Source organism: Bufo bufo, chromosome 8, assembly GCF_905171765.1.
Source record: "Bufo bufo chromosome 8, aBufBuf1.1, whole genome shotgun sequence".
Classification (NCBI taxonomy): Eukaryota; Metazoa; Chordata; class Amphibia; order Anura; family Bufonidae; genus Bufo; species Bufo bufo.
In genome coordinates, this window is record NC_053396.1 from 13550924 (window position 1) to 13577635 (window position 26712).

General features: G+C 44.6%; 1 protein-coding gene across 2 annotated transcripts in view; it reads left to right on the forward strand.

Annotated features, from left to right (window-relative positions):
* The first annotated feature begins 1145 nt into the window (after positions 1-1145).
* Positions 1146-26712, forward strand: part of CACNA1B (calcium voltage-gated channel subunit alpha1 B) — a 277505-nt gene continuing 251938 nt past the window's right edge. The window contains exons 1-3 of one of the 2 annotated variants that reach the window (XM_040442806.1): positions 1173-1195; positions 24542-24662; positions 24752-25012. In XM_040442806.1, the coding sequence (XP_040298740.1) occupies positions 24646-24662; positions 24752-25012 (278 nt within the window). In that variant the 5' untranslated portion in view covers positions 1173-1195; positions 24542-24645. Of the gene's footprint in view, positions 1196-24541; positions 24663-24751; positions 25013-26712 lie in introns of both variants that reach the window. The other variant, XM_040442805.1, reaches the window with a different exon arrangement.

Genomic DNA, 26712 nt, shown 5'->3' on the forward strand with positions numbered 1-26712 from the left:
AAGCACTGTATGGTGGTATTATTTGAGCACTGTGTAGAGGAATTATCGTAACACAGTATAGTGGTATTATTTGAGCAATATATGGTAGTATTATATGAGCACTGTATGGTGGTAGTATTTGAGCATTGTATTGTGGCATTAGTTGAACACTGTATGGTTTTATTACATAAGCACTGTATGGTGGGATTATTTGAACACCACATAGTGTTATTACACTGTAGGGTGGCATTATTTCAGCACTGTATGGTGGTATTATATAAGCTCTGTATGGTGATATTTGAGCACTGTATGTTGGAATTACTTGAGCACTGAATGATATTAGTTGAGCCTTGTGTGTTGATATTGTTTGAGCACTGTATGGTGGTAATATATGAGCACTGTATGGTGGTAATATATGAGCACTGTATGGTGGTATTATTTGATCAAGATATGGTGGATTTATTTGACCACTATGGTGATACAGTATGTATACACTGTGCGGCACTACTTTTTAGCTATTGTTCAGGATATTAGTTGGCAGACTCTGATGCATCATATACTACCGTTCTGTAGATGCCGTACTGTATAGCGCTGACCCCTTGTTGTATGGTTGTCTGTGCACTGTATGACAGTACATCATAGGAAACGCTACCAAAGATACCACACAGGACACCATCCACATTATTCTGTACTTTGTCAGTTAAGTGCACTGATTCATTCCCCCATATGAAACAATAGAAATATCGCTCTTTTCATCCTGATCTCCCTAGTTCACGAATAAAATGTCAGAATGACAGTGCAGTCCGACACTCTGGCAAAAGTAGGCACCTTGCCATTCAGGGATGGTGGAGAGCTGTGTGAACAGGAGTGGCATTAAATTTGGTGCATTTTCGGTGTTTAATTAGTTCTCTAAGAGAAGATGACAGATGCAAATCTTAATTGGTGAATGACAGAACTCCTGCTGCATAATACATGAGGCGGGTTTATTTGTGGGTGATGGGCGAGAGGCTCAGAATGGGTTCTTAAGAAGCCAAATCAAGCAAACTGCTGTGTTGTCACCCTGACAAATAGTTCTTTTACTGAAGATCAGACTGTTTCCGGCTCATCGCCGCGCCCCGATTCTGGCAATTTAGTGATAGCCTCAGTCTGGTGAAGTCAGGAAATGTGGGCAAAGTAACTGCAGGCTGCTGGCGGCCGGGGCAAGGAACGTCTACAGGTCCTATAGGTGGGGGATAATGGGGACGGCAACACAGATCCCCAATGTCTACTGTTGGGGGAGCAAGAATCAGATATGTTTTATTTCAACATAACTATTACCCTGAGAGATAAGCGGCATCAGGGGTGTTTAGCACTGGTTTATACTGGTGCGTAAAGCAACAAACATGATCAGTTATAGCAATTATATTCTTGTACATAGGAGGTAGTATTATAGTAGTTATATTCTTGTACATAGGAGGTAGTATTATAGTAGTTATATTCTTGTACATAGGAGGCAGTATTATAGTAGTTATATTCTTGTACATAGGAGGCAGTATTATAGTAGTTATATTCTTATACATAGGAGCAGTATTATAGTAGTTATATTCTTGTACATAGGAGGCAGTATTATAGTAGTTATATTCTTGTACATAGGAGCAGTATTATAGTAGTTATATTCTTGTACATAGGAGCAGTATTATAGTAGTTATATTCTTGTACATAGGAGCAGTATTATAGTAGTTATATTCTTGTATATAGGAGCAGTATTATAGTAGTTATATTCTTGTACATAGGAGCAGTATTATAGTAGTTATATTCTTGCACATAGGAGCAGTATTATAGTAGTTATATTCTTGTACATAGGAGCAGTATTATAGTAGTTATATTCTTGTACATAGGAGCAGTATTATAGTAGTTATATTCTTGTATATTGGAGGCAGGATTGTAGTAGTTATATTCTTGTACATAGGAGCAGTATTATAGTAGATATATTCTTGTACATAGGAGAAGTATTATAGTAGTTATATTCTTGTACATAGGAGCAGTATTATAGTAGTTATATTCTTGTACATAGGAGCAGTATTATAGTAGTTATATTCTTGTACATAGGAGCAGTATTATAGTAGTTATATTCTTGTACATAGGAGCAGTATTATAGTAGTTATATTCTTGTACATAGGAGCAGTATTATAGTAGTTATATTCTTGTACATAGGAGCAGTATTATAGTAGTTATATTCTTGTACATAGGAGCAGTATTATAGTAGTTATATTCTTGTACATAGGAGCAGTATTATAGTAGTTATATTCTTGTACATAGGAGCAGTATTATAGTAGTTATATTCTTGTATATAGGAGGTAGTATTATAGTAGTTATATTCTTGTATATAGGAGCAGTATTATAGTAGGTATATTCTTATACATAGGAGGCAGTATTATAGTAGTTATATTCTTGTACATAGGAGGTAGTATTATAGTAGTTATATTCTTGTACATAGGAGGCAGTATTATAGTAGTTATATTCTTGTACATAGGAGGCAGTATTATAGTAGTTATATTCTTGTACATAGGAGCAGTATTATAGTAGTTATATTCTTGTACATAGGAGCAGTATTATAGTAGTTATATTCTTGTGCATAGGAGCAGTATTATAGTAGTTATATTCTTGTACATAGGAGGCAGAATTATAGGAGATATATTCTTGTACATAGGAGCGGTATTATAGTAGTTATATTCTTGTACATAAGAGGCAGTATTATAGTAGTTATATTCTTATACATAGGATGTAGTATTATAGTAGTTATATTCTTGTACATATCAGGCAGTATTATAGTAGTTATATTCTTGTACATAAGAGGCAGTATTATAGTAGTTATATTCTTGTACATAGAATGTAGTAATATAGTAGTTATATTCTTGTACATAGGAGCAGTATTATCGTAGTTATATTCTTGTACATAGGAGCAGTAGTATAGTAGTTATATTCTTGTACATAGCTGCAGTATTATAGTAGTTATATTCTTGTACATAGGAGCAGTATTATAGTAGTTATATTCTTGTGCATAAGAGCAGTATTATAGTAGTTAAATTCTTGTACATGGGCAGTATTATTGTAGTTATATTCTTGTATATAGGAGGCAGTATTATAGTAGTTATATTCTTGTACATAGGAGGTAGTATTTTAGTAGGTATATTCATGTGCATAGGAGCAGTATTAGGCTACTTTCACACTAGCGTTCGGAGCGGGTCCATCTGATGTTTCATCAGACGGATCCGCTCCTATAATGCAGACGTTTGTATCCGTTCAGAACGGATCCGTCTGCATTATAACTTAGAAAAATTTCTAAGGCCTCTTTCACACTTGCGTTGTCCGGATCCGGCGTGTACTCCACTTGCCGGAATTACACTCCGGATCCGGAAAAACGCAAGTGTACTGAAAGCATTTGAAGACGGAACCGTCTTCCAAATGCTTTCAGTGTTACTATGGCACCCAGGACGCTATTAAAGTCCTGGTTGCCATAGTAGTAGCGGGGAGCGGGGGAGCGGTATACTTACAGTCCGTGCGGCTCCCGGGGCGCTCCAGAATGACGTCAGAGCGCCCCATGCGCATGGATGACGTGATCCATGCGATCACGTGATCCATGCGCTTGGGGCGCCCTGACGTCACTCTGGAGCGCCCCGGGGAGACGCACGGACGGTAAGTACACTGCTCCCCAGCTCCCCGCTACACTTACCATGGCTGTCAGGACTTTAGCGTCCCGGCAGCCATGGTAACCACTCTGAAAAAGCTAAATGTCGGCTCCGGCAATGCGCCGAAACGACGTTTAGCTTAAGGCCGGATCCGGATCAATGCCTTCCAATGGGCATTAATTCCGGATCCGGCCTTGCGGCAAGTGTTCCGGATTTTTGGCCGGAGCAAAAAGCGCAGCATGCTGCGGTATTTTCTCCGGCCAACAAACGTTCCGTACCGGAACTGAAGACATCCTGATGCATCCTGAACGGATTACTCTCCATTCAGAATGCATTAGGATAATCCTGATCAGGATTCTTCCGGCATAGAGCCCCGACGACGGAACTCTATGCCGGAACACAACAACGCAAGTGTGAAAGAGCCCTAAGTGTGAAAGTAGCCTGAACGGATCCGTCCAGACTTTACATTAAAAGTCAATGGGGGCGGATCCGTTTGAAGATTGAGCCATATTGTGTCATCTTCAAACAGATCCGTCCCCATTGACTTACATTGTAAGTCTGGACGGATCCGCTTGCCTCCGCACGGCCAGGCGGACACCCGAACGCTGCAAGCAGCGTTCAGGTGTCCGCTTGCTGAGCGGAGCGGAGGCTGAACGCTGGCAGACTGATGCATTCTCAGCGGATCCGCGTCCACTGAGAATGCATTAGGGCTGGACGGTTGCGTTCGGGGCTGCTTGTGAGCCCCTTCAAACGGAGCTCACGAGCGGACACCCGAACGCAGGTGTGAAAGTAGCCTTATAGTAGTCATATTCTTGTACATAGGAGGTAGTATTTTAGTAGTTATATTCTTGTACATAGGAGGCAGTATTATAGCAGTTATATTCTTGTACATAGGAGCGGTATTATAGTAGTTATTTTCTTGTACATAGGAGCAGTATTATAGTAGTTATATTCTTGTACATAGGAGCAGTATTATAGTAGTTGTATTCTTGTACATAAGAGGCAGTATTATAGTAGTTATATTCGTGTACATAGGATGTAGTATTATAGTAGCTATATTCTTGTACATAGGAGCAGTATTATAGTAGTTATATTCCTGTACATAGGAGCAGTATTATAGTAGTTATATTCTTGTGCATAAGAGCAGTATTATAGTAGTTATATTCTTGTATATTGGAGGCAGGATTGTAGTAGTTATATTCTTGTACATAGGAGGCAGTATTATAGTAGTCATATTCTTGTACATAGGAGGTAGTATTTTAGTAGTTATATTCTTGTACATAGGAGGCAGTATTATAGCAGTTATATTCTTGTACATAGGAGCGGTATTATAGTAGTTATTTTCTTGTACATAGGAGCAGTATTATAGTAGTTGTATTCTTGTACATAAGAGGCAGTATTATAGTAGTTATATTCTTGTACATAAGAGGCAGTATTATAGTAGTTATATTCGTGTACATAGGATGTAGTATTATAGTAGCTATATTCTTGTACATAGGAGCAGTATTATAGTAGTTATATTCCTGTACATAGGAGCAGTATTATAGTAGTTATATTCTTGTGCATAAGAGCAGTATTATAGTAGTTATATTCTTGTATATTGGAGGCAGGATTGTAGTAGTTATATTCTTGTACATAGGAGGCAGTATTATAGTAATTATATTCTTGTACATAGGAACAGTATTATAGTGGTTATATTCTTGTACATAGGAGCAGTATTATAGTAGTTATATTCTTGTATATAGGAGCAGTATTATAGTAGTTATATTCATGTACATAGGAGGCAGTATTATAGTAGTTATATTCTTGTACATGGGAGCAGTATTATAGTAGTTATATTCTTGTACATAGGAGACAGTATTGTAGTAGTTATATTCTTGTACATAGGAGCAGTATTATAGTAGTTATATTCTTGTATATTGGAGGCAGTATGATAGTAGTTATTTCTTGTATATAGGAGCCAGTATTATAGTAGTGATATTCTGTACATAGAGGCAGTATTATAGTAGTTATATTCTTGTACATAGGAGCAGTATTATAGTAGTTATATTCTTGTACATAGGGGCAGTATTATAGTAGCTATATTATTGTACATAGGAGCAGTATTATAGTAGTTATATTCTTGTACATAGGAGCAGTATTATAGTAGTTATATTCTTGTACATAGGAGCAGTATTATAGTAGTTATATTCTTGTACATAGGAGCAGTATTATAGTAGTTATATTCTTGTACATAGGAGGCAGTATTATAGTAGTTATATTCTTGTACATAGGAGACAGTATTGTAGTAGTTATATTCTTGTACATAGGAGCAGTATTATAGTAGTTATATTCTTGTACATAGGAGCAGTATTATAGTAGTTATATTCTTGTACATAGGAGCAGTATTATAGTAGTTATATTCTTGTACATATGAGCAGTATTATAGTAGTTATATTCTTGTACATAGGAGGCAGTATTATAGTAGTTATACTCTTGTACATAGGAGCAGTATTATAGTAGTTATATTCTTGTATATTGGAGGCAGTATGATAGTAGTTATTTCTTGTATATAGGAGGCAGTATTATAGTAGTTTTATTCTTATACATAGGAGGCAGTATTATAGTAGTTATATTCTTGTACATAGGAGCAGTATTATAGTAGTTATATTCTTGCACATAGGAGCAGTATTATAGTAGTTATATTCTTGCACATTGGAGCAGTATTATAGTAGTTATATTCTTGCACATAGGAGCAGTATTATAGTAGTTATATTCTTGTACATAGGAGACAGTATTGTAGTAGTTATATTCTTCTAGATAGGAGCAGTATTATAGTAGTTTTATGTATTATATAAGTATAGTCACATAATGTGATACTTTTGCAATGTTGATTGTATGTTTTTATTGTGTTAAGCCTAGGCCAGGATGTCATTGGTTAACGCTGAGGTGTAACGGTTCCTCCTCCTCTCGGGTGCCCTTCTCCCCAGGGGGTACTGCCCCAGTTTCACTCACATGCCTCCAAGGCCTTGCAGCTGCTGCTGATGCTCCGAGCTTTATAAATGAAAGAAAGTGCAGAGTCTGCACGTAGCCTCCCAGGGTCCTTGTGATATTGTTTTCCTTGCTAGAATCAGAGCTTGATCCTTATCAGGTCACCAGGTCAGCACAAGGTCAAAGAACTAGATACAAGGAAATATATGAGGGGATTCTGGCCAGTATATGATCGTAATAGTGATCATTCCTCCCCCTGTCACGTAGCCTCAGGCTGTATGCACAGATCAACTTGTATATCATCACTTGGCGCTTGTTACTGGGTCCTTACACTGAGCGAATGAGCAAACTTTCAGGAATGGACTGAGCCCTCTCTCAAACACAAGTCCAAAACCAGGACCATACCACCCCTCCCGCTCCAAAATTGAAAACATAAACACATTCCTTTATATTAAGTGAGAGCTAGCCACTGTCTTAATGAACATCTGTTATGCTGTCTATTAGGGTTGATCCTGCTGGTTAAAATGATACCTGTCTTGGGAAAATCGGTCGTGGCATTTCCAAGGAAATAGACTTTTATTCTTTATGCAAGTGCTAGCTTCAGTGCATCGAGGGGGCGTGGCCAGCACTGGAGGAGTTGAGGTGCACCAGGTCTATGCTCCTCCCACCAGTGCACTGAATCTCTCATTTGCATTAAGAATAATAGTATTTTTTCTCAGGAATGCTACAACCGATTTTCACAAGACAGGTATCATTTTAATCAGTAGAATCAACCCCACCGGGTTGTATATGTAGTGTAATAAGGTTGAGCCTGCTGTCAGACCCCCTTTAAATATAATAAACATGATAATAAGAACATACAACTGGAGCAGAACATCCCCACCCCTTCCACAATTCTCCTACTGCCTGGAACCCATCAACAAGCTGCTGTTCATGGATCCTGGCATGTTTATGTTCATAGTTACATATAGTTGGATACTTATATGTTGACTATCTGTCCTGGGTATTCTCCATAATCCATTATTAGAATATAAATTAAGTTACACAAAATTTGTGGACCGCAGCCGACCTGCCTGTTGATGGTTTCCATGCAACAGACTATTTTTCTGCATATCAAGTAGGATTGGTCACTCCCAGTGCTTCTTATGACAACATATGCCCTATTTACATGGTAAGGGCTAAGTGTCTGATCAGAGGGGGTCTGGATCCATTAAAATGGGCAATACAGACCCCCCATTTTCGTGACCCAGCAGTCGGACCCCTGCTAATCAGGCGCTTAGCCTTTATCCTTTAACGGACGCCCTTGTCTATCTGGACTGTATTGGTGGCAAATAAGGGTGTAAGGAAGGCCTAGGGGTTATAGAAGGGTGTGACCTGCATGATAACGGGGGGTCCCAGTAGGATCTCTGCTACTGGACCCCCTCTGTGTACAACTGTCTAATATCTTCTAATTTTATCCGCCTGGATACAAAAAAAAAATAAGGAAATTACTCAGATCCGGCCGTCTTCCCTTACAGCCATGTGCAGGTATTGACAACCAAATTAGATTTTAAGCGGAAAATTAAAAAAAAGCGAATTAAATAAAAAATACAAAATCACGTTTTTTTTCCCACCTCCTTTTTTTTTACACTTGGGATTGCAATGATTGAAATATTTTAGAGCCAAAAATAAATGAGCTTCTAGAAAAAAATCACAACATCAAAGGTTCGGAGCATCTGCCGTTACCGATTTAAAATGAGGTTTCCACGGCCCCTCTGAACATAGATTATTATAAAAAAAAATAAAAAAAATGATGTGTTATTTAAAGGGGTGGTGCAGGATTAGAAAAACATGGCTGCTTTTTTTTTTAAAACAGCGCCACCCCTGTCCACAGATGAGGTGTGGTATTGCAGCTGCGTCTCATTCACTTCAATGGAGCTGAGCTGCAGTACCAGACACCACCCACGGACAGAGGTGGCGCAGTTTCTGGGAGGAGGCAGCCATTTTTTTCCAATCCTGGACAACTTTTTTGATGTACCCCTGTAAACGTGATCTATGCTGTATGTCAGTCAGAAACTACAACTCCTAGCATGTCCTGACAGCTTAATTGGGAGTTGTAGTTTCACAGTAGCTGGAGACTTTCGCGCTACATACATGAGTCCAGGTCATTTGCTGGTAGTTGTAGTCGTACAATATCTGGAGACCATTGCTCTGTATCCCATGGCCCTGGTCACCTGATGGAAGTTGTAGTCACACAATATTTGGAGACCACTGCTCTATATGCGTAACCCCAGTCTCCTCATGGGAGTTGTAGTTTCATAGGAGCTGGAGAGCCACAGGAGGTTTTGCAACCACTGCTCTACATGACTCGGGGGAACATGGGGTTAATCTGCGAATTGCTGGCTTTAGAGGGTAGGGGGGTCCGATGTCACGGTGTGAATAGCAGGGTCCGCTGCTGATCCAGTCATTATCTGATTTCTTCCCAACATGAACAGGCAAGGACGGCTGGGGGCCAGGATGTAATTGGGAAACGGCAGGTGACATGGAGCCATGTAATCTGTATGAGCGCAGAGACTTGTCCCTGTCACTGGGGATTCCTAAAATACCTTCCGTCACCGAAGCGAGATTTAAAGGGGATCTACGGCCAGCCGTTATTTTTGGTTTTACAGCATCAAAATAAAGCGAAATGAATTATTTTGTATAAAATGTGTCAATTTTAATGTCAAATGAGGTTGTCCTACCGTAAGAACCGATTAGCTATCCACGGGATCGGTGGGGAGTGAATGGAGGGCCGCATGTGCCTTTCACCTCTATGGGACTTGCCGGGTGCACGACGTGGCTTCAATTCCGAAATCTTGCAGAGTTTGTCCCTGTTGTTGGGAGTCCTCTGCCCATAAATTATAGCCTCCATTGCCACATCCATTTTAATGGCGCTCAGCATGTCCCGTGTAGAGAGCGAATGCAGCTCTGGAGGTCTCGGTGGGATCGTTCATCTCTAGACGCTTTGACGTAGACCTGTGCACGTTCTCTGCTGGGGTACAGTCCCTGCCCCCGCCACGACACAATAGTCTGATAGCCATAGGAGTACTAAAGGATAAAAGGGGTTTGACGAGTATTTAATACTGATCAGGATAGGTCATGAGTATCTGATCAACAGGGGGTCAGACACCCACCATCCCTTGGATCAGCTGTTTGAAGACCCTGCAGCGCAGGCATGGCCAACCTGCGGCTCTCCAGCTGTTGTAAAACTACAATTCCCACCATGCCCTGCTGTAGGCTGATAGCTGTAGGCAGTCTGGGCATGCTGGGAGTTGTAGTTTTGCAACATCTGGAGAGCCTCAGGTTGCCCATCCCTGCTGCAGCGCTCCGATGACTGCTGTGACCTCTTTGCAGCTTACCAAGCACAGCGCCATCCCTTGCATAGTGGCTGTGCTTGGTATTGCAGCTTACCCCCGTTCATTTGAATGAGACTGAGCTGCGTTGAGGCCATGTGACCGATGAACGTGACGTCACTGGTCTAGGAAAGGGCCGCGGCGCCCTGCAATAAGGTGAGTTACCAGGTGTCGGACCCACACTAATCACATACTGCGGATAGATTATGGGTATTATGGGAACACTTGGATGACCCCTTTAATCAAATGTCGGAACGAACTATAAGGCTGTGTTCACATCACTGAAAACACTCCAGGAAAAACGAATAGGTGGAGCATGACTCATATTTTTGGTAATTTTGAATCTTGGTGTCATGCTCCACCCCCTCACATCCAACACTTAGTATAACCCCTTGTAACCGCTTTTTCTGGAGTGCTCCTTTAAGCAGTCCGTAGTTGACCGATTCCAGCTATTCTTAGGTATATAGAGGGGGGCCGCCATGTTTCATTTTCATGGTCGGGCCAATTACATTTAATGACCAAGATGTAAGGAATGTAGTAATAATCTGTGCAACTCTCATAGTAACATAGTTTATAAGGCTGAAAAAAGCCCTCTGTCCATCCAGTTCAGCCTGTTATCCTGCAAGGTGATCCAGAGGAAGGCAAAAATGTCTTGACTTGAAGGCAAAAATATTCCTTCTCCAAGATCTCTGCTTGCTGTCAGCAAAGGGAGGACACTTATTTGTTTACACCAGCAGGCTGGACCCTTGTACACGTTGAATATTCCTCATAGTTGTTACCATTGCATCCAGTCTGCAAATCTCGCTTCTGTCCTGATCTTGAACAATACTGGTTCTCCTTGAGGAGATCCACCAATGCACCCTGGGAAAACAAAGCATGCGAATGAGCTCTCCTCCAGAAGGGAGGAAACTGTCTCTCTAGCGCCACCTTTAGGCCCCTTTCACACGGGCGAGTATTCCGCGCGGATGCGATGCGTGAGTTGAACGCATTGCACCCGCACTGAATCCCGACCCATTCATTTCTATGGGGCTGTGCACACGAGCTGTGATTTTCACGCATCACTTGTGCGTTGCGTGAAAATCGCAGCATGCTCCTCTTTGTGAGTTTTTCACGTAACGCAGGCCCCATAGAAATGAATGGGGTTGCGTGAAAATCGCAAGCATCCGCAAGCAAGTGCGGATGCGGTGCGATTTTCACGCACGGTTGCTAGGAGACGATCGGGATGGAGACCCGATCATTATTATTTTCCCTTATAACATGGTTATAAGGGAAAATAATAGCATTCTGAATACAGAATGCATAGTACAATAGCGCTGGAGGGGTTAAAAAAAATAAAATAAATAATAAACTCACCTTAATCCACTTGCTCGCGCAGCCGGCATCTCTTCTGTCTTCTTTTTTGCTGTGTACAGGGAAAGGACCTGTGGTGACGTCACTCCGGTCATCACATGGTCCGTCACATGATCTTTTACCATGGTGATGGATCATGTGATGACCGGAGTGACGTCACCACAGGTCCTTTTCCTGCACACAGCAAAAAAGAAGACAGAAGAGATGCCGGGCTGCGCGAGCAAGAGGATTAAGGTGAGTTTAATTATTTTTATTTTTTTTAACCCCTCCAGCCCTATTGTACTATGCATTCTGTATTCAGAATGCTATTATTTTCCTTTATAACCATGTTATAAGGGGAAATAATACAAACATGCTGATTGTTCTCACGCGAGTGCAAAACGCATTACAATGTTTTGCACTCACACGGAAAAATCGTGCATGTTCCCGCAACGCACCCGCACATTTTCCCGCAAAGCCCGTGTGAGGCCTTAGGCCCATGAAACATGACTAGGGATCTCAGCCAAACCAAGGAAATCCATCTCCTGGCCTAGCCTGATATCTTGTTGCAATGTATCGGTTTGTTACAATGTATCCGTGCAGATGAAATGTATCAAGGTTCCAGGCCCTTCATCTCACAGAAGGTTGTGTAGACTGGATACAATTGCATCTGCCTTTCAATTGTCAGCAGAGCTAGACTTATACAATTGAGACGGTTTCTATTCCATGAAAGCAAGCAAGAAGTTGAAACAGTACTAGTAATAGTGAAATAGTAATAGTGCTCCCTAAAGTCCCAGCAATACTAATAATTCTCTCCGAGAGTGACCTCATTAGTAATAGTGCCCAATTAGTAGTAGTGTCTTCCATATTGTGTCCAATTATAATGCCCCACAGAACCTCCAGTAGTAATAATGCCGTTATAATGTCCCTAGTAGTGCCACCAGTATTTATAATGCTCCCCTAGTGGTGCCACCAGTATGTGTAATTCCCCCAGTATTTATAATGGCCACTCCTGTTCTGCCTCCAGTATATAAAATGCCCCCCCCCCCCCCCAGTATTTATATTGGCCCCCTCTATAGTGCCCCCAGTATTTATAATGGTTCCTTCTATAGAACCCTCAGTATTTAGCATGCCCCCCCCCCCCCGTAGTGGCCCCAGTATTTAGCGTGGCTTTCCTCTGTAGTCCCCCAGTATTTATAATTGTCCACTCTGTAGTACCCTCAGTATTCAGCATAACCCCCTCTGTAGTGCCCCCAGTATTTAGCATGGCCCTCCTCTGTAGAGCCCACAGTATCTATCATGGCCTCCTCTGTAGTCCCACCAGTACTTATAATGGCCCCCTCTGTAGTGCCCCCAGTATTTATAATGGTCCACTCTGTAGTACCCCCAGTATTCAGCATAACCCCCTCTGTAGTGCCCCCAGTATTTAGCATGGCCCTCCTCTGTAGAGCCCACAGTATCTATCATGGCCCCCTCTGTAGTGCCCCCAGTATTTAGCATGGCCCTCCTCTGTAGAGCCCACAGTATCTATCATGGCCCCCTCTGTAGTGCCCCCAGTATTTAGCATGGCTTTCCTCTGTAGTACCCCCAGTATTTATAATGGTCCACTCTGTAGTACCCTCAGTATTCAGCATAACCCCCTATGTAGAGCCCACAGTATCTATCATGGCCCCCTCTGTAGTGCCCCCAGTATTTAGCATGGCCCTCCTCTGTAGAGCCCACAGTATCTATCATGGCCCCCTCTGTAGTGCCCCCAGTATTTAGCATGGCTTTCCTCTGTAGTGCCCCCAGTATTGAGACCTGGCGCAGGAGGTCACAATGATGTAATTATACTGCCTCATAGGTTTCAGGCCTAGTGGACTGAGGCCTATGAGAATAAACGACTGGATTGGGAGCCATAGATTCCCACCCTGAGACTCATGTCAGATGCGGCTCTGATTAGCCTTGCATTACAGCCCAGCTCCATTGAAGTAAATGGGGCAGAGCTGTAATACCACACACAGCCTGTGGACAAGTGTAGCACTATTTTTGGAAGAAAGCAGCCATCTTTTTCTAGCCCTGGACAACCCCTTTAAGCTTCATTTGTATAAGATTAGAGACCCATTTAAAGGGATTTTTTGGTCCTTAAATATTGATGACCTACACAAAACTCTCACCACTGATTTGGTGTTAGAAGAGGGTCAGACAAATGCAGTGGCCCTTTTCATAGTATTCCAAGTACAGCGCCCTCCATTGCATAGTGGTTGTGCTTGGTATTGCAGCTCAATATCATTCACTTGAATGGACTATGTGACCGATGAACATGACCTCACAGGTCGAGGAAGAGACCGTAGCGCTGGTCTGAGGACCAGCGCCCCTTCCTACAGCTGATTGGCAGGGGACAGGGGAGTCGGACCCCCACCGATCAGATATTGATGACCTTTCCTGAGGTTAGGTCATGCATTCATATACTTTATATACAGTGGATATAAAAAGTCTACACACCCCTGTTAAAATGTCAGGTTTCTGTGATGTAAAAAAATGAGACAAAGATAAATCATTTCAGAACTTTTTCCACCTTTAATGTGACCTATAAACTGTACAACTCAAGTGAAAAACAAATCTTTTAGGTGGAGGGAAGAAAAAATATAAAAATAAAATAATGTGGTTGCATAAGTGTGCACACCCTTAGGCCTCATGCACACGACCGCTGTTGTTTTCCGTTCCGCAAATTGGGGATCCGCTGTTCCGTGATCCGTTTCCGTTTTTGTTTCCGTGTGTCTTCCGTTTTTTGGGGAGGACCACCAGAAAAAAAGGAAGGTAGAAAAAAGAGCAAGACAGGTTTGCCATGCAAATGATAGGAATAAAACGAACGCGGACGCGGATGACAATCGGGTGTGCCTCCGCATTTTTTAGCGGTCCCATTGACTTGAATGGGTCCGCGAACCGTTTTTCGCGGACAAGAATAGGACAGGTTATATTTTGTTGACGGACTAGAACCACGGACGCGGATAACAAACGGTGGACTATCCGCATTTTCAACGGCTCCATAGAAATGAATGGGTCCGCATCAGAAACGCTAAAATCGGCGGAACGGACGCGGAAACAAACAACGGTCATGTGCATGAGGCCTTAAACTAATACTTTGTTGAAGCACCTTTTGATTTTATTACAGCACTCAGTCTTTTTGGGTATGAGTCTATCAGCATGGCACATTTTGACTCTTCTTTGCACAAACACTCCGTCTGTCAGATTGCGAGGGCATCTCCTGGGCACAGCCCTCTTCAGATCACCCCACAGATTTTCTATCGGATTCAGGTCTGGGCTCTGGCTGGGCCATTCCAGAACTGTAATCTTCTTCTGGTGAAGCCATTCCTTTGTTGATTTGGATGTATGCTTTGGGTTGTTGTCATGCTGAAAGATGAAGTTCCTCTTCATGTTCAGCTTTCTAGCAGAAGCCTGAAGGTTTTGTGCCAATAATGACTGGTATTTGGAACTGTTCATAGTCCCCTCTAGCTAAACTAAGGCCCCAGTTCCAGCTGAAGAAGAACAGCCCCTTGGCATGATGCTGCCACCACCATGCTTCACTGTAGGGATGGGGTTCTTCTGGTGATGTGCAGTGTTGTTTTTGGGCCAAACATATCTTTTGAAATTATGGCCAAAAAGTTCCACCTTGGTTTCATCAGACCAGAACACCTTTTCCCACATGCTTTTGGGAGACTTCAGATGTGTTTTTGCAAAATGTAGCCGGGCTTGGATGTTTTTCTCTGTAAGAAAAGGCTTTCATCTTGCCGCTCTACCCCATAGCCCGGACATATGAAGAATACGGGAGATTGTTGTCGCATGTACCACACGGCCAGTACTGGGCAGATATTCCTGCATCTTCTCTAATGTTGCTGTAGGCCTCTTGGTCGCCTCCCAGACCAGTTTTCTTCTCGTCTTTTCATCAATTTTGGAGGGACGTCCAGTTCTTGGTGATGTCACTGTTGGGCCATATCTTCTCCACTTGATGATGACGGTCTTCACTGTGTTCCATGGTAGATCTAATGCCTTGGACATTCTTTTGTCCCCTTCTCCTGACTGATACCTTCTAACAACGAGATCCCTCTGATGCTTTGGAAGCTCTCTGTGGACCGTGGCTTCTGCTGTGGGATGCGACTAAGAAAACTTCAGGAAAGACCAACTAGAGCAACTGAACTGTATTTGGGGTTAATCAGAGGCACTTTACATGATGGCCAGTGTATGCTGACTCCTATCTAACAGGACTCTGAATGTGATTGCTTAATTCTGAACACAGCTACGTCCCCGGTTATAAGAGGGTGTGAACACTTATGCAACCACATTATTTTAGTTTTTTTTTGTTTTCTTCCCTCCACCTAAAAGACTTCATTTTGTTTTTCTATTGAGTTGTACAGTTTATAGGTCACATTAAAGGTGGAAAAAGTTCTGAAATGATTTATCTTTGTCTCATTTTTTTACATCACAGAAACCTGACATTTTAACAGGGGTGTGTAGACTTTTTAGATCCACTGTATGTCCTGTTAGGGACTTTTCTCAGCAGATCCAATTGTTTCTGCTCCCCTTGTAGGTTCCTTTGAGGAACTAGGGTGACAACCACAGGGCGTCTCTACCGTCAGCCCTCATTCTTACATAACCCTTGATAGTCAGTAGTAGTCCAGAACCAGAGCATCGACATCAATGGGACTCCGAGACACAGCCTTAAGACTGTGTAGGTGTCGGTGCTGACGAATGCTACATCATCTCTGCACCGCCTTCCTACAGACAATAAGGATGCTAATGGCCGCCAATGCATCTTGTGTTATGAGTCAAAATCCTTGGGGGCACTTAACGAGTTTAAGATATTTGGTTGGGGGAGGGAAGGACGGCGTGCAGGCTTAGTTACAATATCAGAGTGGCTTTCACAAACAGGCACAGATGTAGCAGAGGTGAACTTGTCATCTAGCGGTTTAGGTGGGTCTGGGGCCTTATTATGTAGCAGTGTTGTATGGATCTGGAATATACCGCCCTTCTATGGGCCCATATTGCGATCATTGCTACAGCACCTCCTAGGCATGTAGGCACCATATGGCAGCACACACATGGCATATGGTGCATAACACAGACCACTAAGTGACGCTGGGTGCGTGCATGGGTTAAGAGAGTGCGTGCATATTGAATTGGACTCCTGGCAATCCACTGAATTAAGGGGCTCACCGGTCAGTGCCACCTTGCCATTAGGCACCCCACCCTACAATTATATCAGCTATACCTGGTACTACAGTACAGAAATGCAATACCAGTTGCAGCCACTATAAAATGTATGGCGCTGTGACAATGAAGGGGAGGAGGCGCTCCCCCTTCAATCGGAAGAGTCAGACCCCCATCAATCTGATGCTGGTGACCTTTCCTAAGTAGAGGCCATCAATATGATAATCGTTAAACCCCCCTAATTGTAAAACTGGAGATAAAATATCTTTTTTTTCCCACTGGACAAACTGTGATCTGCTACATCTAACAAACTCAGCTCTGCTGTGTCTATAGAGTTGTATGATGCCTGATAACGTCAGCATAGTTACAGTCTTACTTGGGAGATACGTGAAATGTTTTGGACCAGACACGGTTGGAATTTAATCCCTGGGGGCAAAGACCAAACCCATAAGTGACTGATAGCAGAGCGGCCCCGACTGCAGCCCATTACCACCTAATTATAGGCAGGAATGCAGAGCGGGGACCGAGAAGCGCCTCCAGTCCTCGGGGTGATGAGGCCCGAGCAGTCGCTTCACTCCCTGGAACAGGGGAACGAGAAACTGGAGGGAGAGAAATAAAATGAAAGGTCCAGAATTAAATCAACCAAATGAACCCTAAGGCCCCTTTACACGGGCGTTGCGGGAACATGCGCTATTTTTCCGCGCGAGTGCAAAACATTGTAATGCGTTTTGCACGCGCGTGAGAAAAATCGGCATGTTTGGTACCCAAACCCGAACGTCTTCACAGAAGTTCGGGCTTGGGATCGGTGTTCTGTAGATTGTATTATTTTCCCTTATAACATGGTTATAAGGGAAAATAATAGCATTCTGAATAAAAAATGCATAGTACAATAGCGCTGGAGGGGTTAAAAAATAAATAAAAATAATTTAACTCACCATAATCCACTTGCTCGCGCAGCCCGGTATCTCTTCTGTCTTCATCTTTGCTGTGTGCAGGAAAAGGACCTGTGGTGACGTCACTCCGGTCATCACATGGTCCGTCACATGATCTTTTACCATGGTGATGGATCATGTGATGACCGGAGTGACGTCACCACAGGTCCTTTTCCTGCACACAGCAAAGAAGAAGACAGAAGAGATGTCGGGCTGTGCGAGCAAGTGGATTAAGGTGAGTTAAAAAATTTTTTATTTTTTTTTAACCCCTCCAGCGCTATTGTACTATGCATTCTGTATTCAGAATGCTATTATTTTCCCTTATAACCATGTTATAAGGGAAAATAATAATGATCGGGTCCCCATCCCGATCGTCACCTAGCAACCGTGCGTGAAAATCGCACCGCATCCGCACTTGCTTGCGGATGCTGTGCGATTTTCACGCAACCCCATTCATTTCTATGGAGCCTGCGTTACGTGAAAAACGCACAAAGAGGAGCATGCTGCGATTTTCACGCAACGCACAAGTGATGCGTGAAAATCACCGCTCGTGTGCACAGCCCCATAGAAATGAATGGGTCAGGATTCAGTGCGGGTGCAATGCGTTCAACTCACGCATCGCATCCGCACGGAATACTCGCCCGTGTGAAAGGGGCCTAAGATTTCAACACATTCTGCCCAGAAATCTGGTGGACATGACGTCTCTGCAGCTGCTCCCCTATAATGCAAATAGCTCCATGGAAATAGAGCAATACGAGTATATCCAAGAATTCATGTCAGAGAGGTAGAACCAGGGGGAAAAGAGGAGCCAAGGGTCATGGAGGTCCTCGAGATGGGACCAAGGGCGGCCATACATCCGTCACAAGCTCTTCTTACTGACCCCACCATACACATGCACACACAGCGGCCTATCACCCTTCTGAACAAAGGGATCGAGCATGTTATCTATCTATCTCGTATCAAATCTAATCTAATCAGCTTTATTGGCAGGACTAAATACATTTTAGCATTGCCAAAGCAAGTGGGAAATAATTGGGTAGGGTTGGGGGATGGGGACATATACAGGGTGGGGATAAAGGAGTCCATGGTATATCAGGCTCCTCTCAGTCCATGGCAGACACTGATATATTGTGCTGCTATGGCCGCTGTGTTCTCCTCTTCCCCCAGTAGTATGGAGAGTCTCTCTTCCTCCTCCATGGAGGTGAAGTCTGGGCAGAGATCAGACAGTCTCCTGAAGTGAGGCACCGCAGCAGGAAATGAGCCTCACCCTCCCCGGCCTCCTGGTCGCACTGCTGGCACAGTCTGCTCTCCCTGGGCTTGTACCTCTGTCGGTGACGCCCGGATTCAATGAGCAGACTGTGGGCGCTCAGTCTGTACCGGCTCAGGATCTGTCGGTCTCTGGGGTTGGGGAGTTTCTCCAGATATGGGGCCATTTTGTACTCCCTCTGCAGGCTCTGGTATACTGTCAGCTTCTGGGATGTTCTTATGTCGTTCCTCCAGACGCTAGAATACTCCTCTTTGTACTTGTGTATCATCCTCTGGATTTCGCCCTTTGTCAGGCTGTTTTGGTTGGTGGCTTGGGCAGGCTGGTTTTGGGTGACTTATTGCAGGGTGCTTTGTTTTTCTGGGGCTTCTTGGTGTAGCAAGGCTTTGTGATGGTAGGAGCTGGGACTGCTGCTATGCAGATGGGCTCTGAATGATAGCGCCCTCTTCTGGACAGCAAAGTAGAGTTGGGAATCTGCCCAGCTGTGCTCGACAGGCGCTGTTTGAGGTGCTCCTGTGGACCTGGAGAAAGTGTTTGCAGAGTTCTAGGTGGAATAGTTCTGTTGGCCCCGAGTCCCACTTTGCCCGGTCTGGGTATATGTCTGGGCCCCAGACTTCGCTGTCATATAGGAGGATCGGGGCGATGATGGTGTCAAGGATTTTAAGCCAGACGGTCACTGGTGCTTTAAGGTGATACAGACGCCTTCTGATGGCATAGAAGGTTTTGCTCGCCTTGTCTTTCAGTGTTTCCATGGCTTTCCTAAAACTCCCTGATTGGCTGATCTCTAGGCCCAGGTAGGTGTACCTGTCGGTTTTTGAAAGTGGTCAGTGGTTTAGCAGGAAGGGAGGACGCCCTTTCTCAGTTGGCGATAGTATCAGAAGATCATCTGCATAAAGGAGAACTTTCACCTCAGTGTCATGGAGGGTGAGACCAGGTGCTGAGGAGGACTCCAGAGCCGCCACCAGCTCATTGATCTAGATGTTAAACAGGGTTGGACTGAGGCCTTTGTACGTTGTTGTAGACTTCCCTCAGACTGGGGTTGTTCGGATCTTGGTGTTTCCTATTTGACGCCATTCTTAGCGCCTTCCTTATATCTTTACACTCCCGGTCAAACCAACTGTTGGGTTGTTGCTTTTTTGGCCTTTTGTTGTATCTTTTGGGGTCAGACATTTCCTATTACAGTCCCTTACCATGAGATTTACTCCTTCTGGGTTCAGCTCATACACTTTCCTATGGAAGTTATGGAGCATCTCCTGGATCTCTGCTCTGTTTATGGTCTCCATATACTTTGGGGCTGACATCTTGGACCATTTAAAAGATGGAGGTAGGCTGAAGAGGCCGGTCTGCTGAGATGTTTGTGCCGGTAGTTTACTTGTGGATTTAACGTATAGGAGCAGTTGGTTGTGGTCTGACAGGTGTGTCTGTGGGGTGACTATGAAGCCACCAACATTTTTGGGGTCCATATCTGTGATGGCATAGTCTACCACGCTGTTGCCTACATGGGAGTTTAGGGTATATCTACCAAGAGAGTCTCCCTTGGTGCGGCCATTGAGAATATGAAGTCCGAGGCTTCCACATAAGTTCAGCAATGTTCTGCTGTCATAGCTGTTCCTCTCGGTGTGCACTGAGCTGTCACAGTGTCTGCTCCGAATATATAGACATTTCCGTCAGTGGTCAGGTAGTCTCTCTCCCTCCCTGTTCTCGCATTGAGGTCTCCATAGATGAGAACATTGCCTAGGGCCTGGAAATGGGTGTAGGATCTCAAAGCTGTCGGGACTGAAGTATGGAGACTCTGGTGGAGCTGCACAGAGGTAGACGTCAGCCGGAGAGGTGAGGATGGAGCGCGCTATCCTTACCCAGATGTGGATGTCTCCTCACTTTCTGCTGCGCCAGCGATCCGCACGAGGATTAGCCCCGCTGCCAACCAATGGACCTAATTGGCACTTTTTTCTGTGCAGAACATGGGGAATGCTGCATCCTCGGTGCAGATTTTTCTGCAGCATGTGAATGGGGACTTAGTGCATTCATTTGCATTGGATGTGGAACGTCAGGGGATTTGAGGAGGATTTAGGAGCGGAGCTTGTGCCTAAACCCTCATCAAAGCCTTAACATGTAAACATAGCCTAAGGGGAGAAGGAACATGGATCCGCGGAGGGGGGAGTATTCGGGGGGGGGGGGGGGGAGTGGAAGTGTTCACATGTATGGGATGCTTCGGGTATATTTAGGGTACGCAGAGGGGGCTGGGTGTGAGGAGGGGTACACAGGGATGGGTTTGGGGCTGGTGGGGGCACAGAGACTATAGATGGGTTCTTGTAGGTAGACAGCGAAGAATTGGGCATTGCCTCTGTAATAATGCTCCTTGGCTGGGACTGGTTAAATATACTGATGCTATAGAGCAGGCATGCTCAACCTGCGGCCCTCCAGCTGTTGCAAAACTACAACTCCCAGCATGCCTGAACAGCCTACAGATATCAGCCTACAGCAGGGCATTGTGGGAGTTGTAGTTTTACAACAGCTGGAGGGCCGCAGGTTGAGCATGCCTGCTATAGAGCATTGTAATAAGATTTGGGTGCTGCCATCCATTTTGCCACTGGGAACCCCCAAGCAGGTGCCAATGGACAACAATGTTGGGAAATACTGTCATAGAAACGTGTGTCATTCCTCTGTTATTCCTCCCATAAATGTATAAATCAATTGACAGCTGATGGTTACCATTCCTTTTGCCAATCGGGTGTGTCCTGGTACTGTCAGCACTGATTGGACAGGGCCAGACTGCGTAAGGCAAATTATAAAACCCAGTTATAAAGGTAGTCATACATTTCCATGAGGAATAACAGAGGAGCATCACAATGCAGAATGGTCCTAGATTGTTATTTTGCGGGGAATGTTCTTCAAGTGACACGACAGGAGTGGTGACTATCACTAACGTGATAAGCGTTTGCCAGGCACCGCTTATCTCCGATAAAAAGAAAGGATGAAATGCGTTAAACTCTAACCTGTCCAATTAATGCTCCCCCTACAGGAGACATTGGAGGGCGCAGGGACATAAGTTATCCCCATCGATAATCAGTGGATCTGCCATACCAACCCGAATAATTATGTCTCTCCAGACATGTCTGTCCCAGTAAATACTTGTATTCTCTATAAAAATAACAATTCTGGAGCATCTTTCACTGTGATGCTCTATTCATCTGCTATTCCTCCTGGAAATAAAAAAAAAGAGAATTGCTACCAGTTGGTGGCGTGTTTCTGCACACTGTACAATCAGCGCTGCCGGGGCCAGGCTGTGTAATGGAGACACCTCTTTGGGCAAAGGAGAAGGATAACACCCTGTTGTCAATTTATTCGTAAACATTCAGGAGGAATAACAGAGGAACGGCACAATGCAGAGTTGAGAGAAAAGAGGCCTCAGAATTGTTATTACATGGGGGATACAAGTACTTTGTAAAAGAGACATGTCAGGAAGTAAAGTAGGTATCACAGAGCAGAAGATTGAACCTTAAAGGGAACCTGTCACCGGCATTTTGTGTATAGAGCTGAGGACATGGGTTGCTAGATGGCCGCTAGCACATCCGCAATACCAGGTCCCCATAGCTCTGTGTGCTTTTATTGTGTAAAAAAAAAAGATTTAATACATATGCAAATTAACCAGAGATGAGTCCTGTCCCTTACTCATCTCAGGTTAATTTGCAAATGTATCAAATCTGTTAGTTTTTTTACACAATAAAAGCACACAGAGCTATGGGGACTGGGTATTGCGGATGTGCTAGCGGCCATCTAGCAACCCATGTCCTCAGCTCTATACCCAAAATCCCGGTGACAGGTTCCCTTTAAAAGGGTATTCTGGTTAGAATAGGTTATCCTCTATACACTGGATAGGGGATAACTGCTAAATCGGCGGATAGGTTAGATCGCTGTGATCCCCACCGATCATGAGCTCCATTCCGATGGAGGGCTTATCCCATCTCTATGGGACTGGACGAGAAGAGAACTTCCTGTGGCGGTCTCATAGACTTTAAATGGAGTGGTGGTGCCCCAGCTTTAGCAGCTCTATTCCAATGGGGTACATCGTCCCCCAATTTCTGCTTTGGGCAGGGGTCCCAGCAGTTCGAACCCTCTCCGATCTGGTCCCATCTCTATGGGACTGAGCGAGTGCAGAACTTGCCTATCTCTGGTGGTCCCATAGACCTTGAATGGAGCGGTGGTGCCCCAGCTTTAGCAGCTCCATTCCAATGGGGTACATCATCCCTCATTTCTGCTTTGGACAGGGGTCTCAGCAGTCGAACCCTCACTGATCTGGTCCCATCTCTATGGGACTGAGCGAGTGCAGAACTTGCCTATCTCTGGTGGTCCCATAGACCTTGAATGGAGCGGTGGTGCCCCAGCTTTAGCAGCTCCATTCCAATGGGGTACATCATCCCTCATTTCTGCTTTGGGCAGGGGTCTCAGCAGTCGAACCCTCACTGATCTGGTCCCATCTCTATGGGACTGAGCGAGTGCAGAACTTGCCTATCTCTGGTAGTCCCATAGACCTTGAATGGACCGGTGGTGCCCCAGCTTTAGCAGCTCCATTCCAATGGGGGTACATCGTCCACCAATTTCTGCTTTCGGCGGGGGGGTCCCAGCAGTTGAACCCTCACTGATCTAACAGATATCCCCTTCACAGTGAACAGGGTTAACTTGCTCTAAGTAGAATACCCCTTTAAAGCTAAGCCCATGTTCTGTCAGTGAGATTGCTGCACCCCAGGGATCTAGCCCACCGTTCACACTTGCATCCCCTCTGGCTTTTCTATACGGAACATATCGGCTTATACTGCGTCACCCATTGTGTAGCAGAAACCAATTTGCCATCCAGCTCTCTCCTCACCCCCTTAATTCCGACCTGTCACAACAGAGCTACAAATTGCTATCTCCGGTCTACGAGATCCTCTTTTAATTACGGATCCAGCCCGGCTTAGCGTTTATTAGCCTGCTCTATGAAGAAGAAGCCCACCCCGAGCGTCTCCCACCGCTTTGATATTAATGACCACTTCTTGTTGGGGAGGGGGGGCGTCGTTGACGGCTTTTCAGCAGCTGGACAGCTCCCAGAAGTGTTCAGGCTCCACCCTGTAGGGTTGTAAACCTTACAACAACAAAAAAAACCCACTCAATTCCATTTGACGACGGCCGGACCCCCCCTGGGTGATGGGCTGTGGAGTTTTAGGATGGGGACACTGATGAATCAGTAAGCCCATCAAGTGAATTAGCTTCCTCCATGACCAGTAACCCCAGTGCTTGAGATTTCTGTGTCTACAGGCAAAAAAGGAAGGAGGAGGAGGAAGGTGGAGGGGGGGGGGAGGGAGTGTGCATTTAACCCTTGCAATCCCTGTGCAACGTTGCCCTATGTGCAATTTGCATTGAGTTGCTTTGCAAGAGGTACTTGAATTCCCTCTTGATTTGGGGTCTTTCTTAAGAAAGGAAGGAAGGGGAAGGGGGGGTTGCAGAGCATATGCCCGGAGAAGAATATTTTGCTTATTCCAGGGGTTAGGTGGAGTCCCCAGCTTATTGGCTGTCGTAGATCACATGTCTCGCCTCTTATAGGGGCTGAGGTTCACAAACTGGTTTACTGTGTTCATCTGGTAACTAAGTGTCTGTGCAGGGACCAGCTCCTTTTCCCTGCGCTGGAAGCAATCGTAGGAGCAGGGAGGACATTCCCACTGGAGAAAGCAGCAAAAGCCTCCAGCGCAGGAGCAAGACAGGAAGCTGCCAAGGACATTGTATCCACCATCTGAGATTTTATTTATTTACATTTTTTTATTATTATTATTTTTTTGTTACATTGTATCATTACTCTTTTTGAAGGATCAGGAAGGAGAAGCCTCATCCCCTGCTCCGGGGTTTTCTGCTCTAGGATTGCAGCTGAAGGTGGGGGTTGCCTTCAGTCTGCTCAGCAGTGATTCTCTCCCATGCAAGGAAGCAAAGTGTGAGGAGCTCAGTGCATGGGGATGCGTCTACAGCCCCCAACCTTGGCTGCCAGTTTGGATTCTAACACTTGCTCCTGTGCAATTCTAGAATGGCCCGGTTCGGAGATGATCTACCCACCCGCTATGGAACTGGGGTACCTGGGGGTACTGGAAGAGGGAGCAGCCGGCAGGGTGGACCTCAAGCCGGCCAAAGGATGTACAAGCAGTCCATGGCTCAGAGGGCGAGGACCATGGCTCTTTATAACCCCATCCCCGTCAAACAGAACTGCTTCACCGTTAACAGGTCCTTGTTCATCTTCAGTGAAGACAATGTCATCAGGAAATATGCCAAAAGGATCACGGAGTGGCCATATCCTTTAACCTGTGTGATGGTGGGGGGGCCATGGAATGGGTAATGTACCCACACAAAGCGCATTCCTTAGAGCATTTGAACTGGGACTTGGGTTGCATGGCATTGGCGGTGGCGGAAAGAAAAGGGGGGCTTCGTGAGACTGGGTTTTTAACTCTTGCGGCGCCAAGGGAAGGCCCGGAACGCAAGAGTCAAAAGCCCGATGTGGGGTCGGCAGGCATGTTGGCACGTTTAGAGGGCTACCACTAGATGTTTGGTTGCCAGGCAAGGCCTTAGGTGGAGCATATGGGTGGGCATCTGGCTGTAGAAGGGTTAAAGAAACATGGTAACATGAGGGTAATATCACCTAGAGGATGGGATATGGGTGTAATGGGTGGTGGTGGTGGTGGTGGGGATGTTATATGGTAGAACTGATTGAAGGGTCTATAGGGTTTGTCATTGATCGTCTATATAGTGGGAAGAGGAGAAGCTGCTGCCCCCCAGGAGGTCTTTGGGTGTGTAGTGGCTGCTAGGCTGAGATTAGCCCTGGGCGTCCATGGTTAGGAAATCACACACCTATTGATTCCTTAGTAGGAGCCATCAGGGCCTCCTGATAGAAACCTAGCAACCCCTTCCCTTACCATTCATATGCTCCTGTCTACACCCCCTCTCCGGAATGCATTTATACGAAGCGATTTCCCCGATACAACCGGGCGGTGATGCCTCCATTGCAGGACCAGACAGGCAGAGGTGGGGGTCATTAGGTGGGACTCAACATCTCTGGTCACCCATGCTGAGGAGTGATGATGATGATGATGATGATGGTGGTGGTGGTGGTGCGGCAGAAATATCATGTAAGGGATACCCCAAGGGGGGCCAGATGTTGCCAGATTAGGGGCAGACTTCACGGGGTCTCGGACAGTCGGGAAGGGGAGGTGGGGGGGGTGATGAGGGTGCTACCTGCAGGCCTGACCCAGCATAGGGTGTATGTATGAATTCAGCGCTCAGGCCAATGGTGGAGACAGTCAGAAATGAAAAGGTTTGCGTGGAGATGTGTCAGGGTGTAGTGTGGGGGGTGGGGTGTTGCCTGGCTTTGGAATGGGTGTGAATGCACTTTATGGACCCCGCCGCTGTCCGTGGTGCTGAAAGGCGACCGATCCAAGCAGAGGAGGAAGTGTGACCGCGAATACATCACCTCAGTGTACAAAATGTACAGAATAAAGAGCATAGTATAGTATATCACACCGACATAATACAATATGAGTGCACGATAATACTGCATAGTATAGTATATCACACCGACATAATACAATATGAGTGCACGATAATACTGCATAGTATAGTATATCACACCGACATAATACAATATGAGTGCACGATAATACTGCATAGTATAGTATATCACACCGACATAATACAATATGAGTGCACGATAATACTGCATAGTATAGCGACGTAATCACTATATATATGATGTATATTGTCATAGTGCTCTATAATATAGTGTAATGATATAGCGTAGCTTTAGTATAGCACAGTATATTGGTATTATGTTGCATAATATATTATAGCATATATAATATAATGCAATATAACACTATATAATAGGATATATTTTGTTAATAGAATGTAGTGTAATGATATATGGTGGCTTTAGCATAGTACATTATATTGGCATTATTTTGTATAATATATTATAACATAAAGTAATGTAATATACA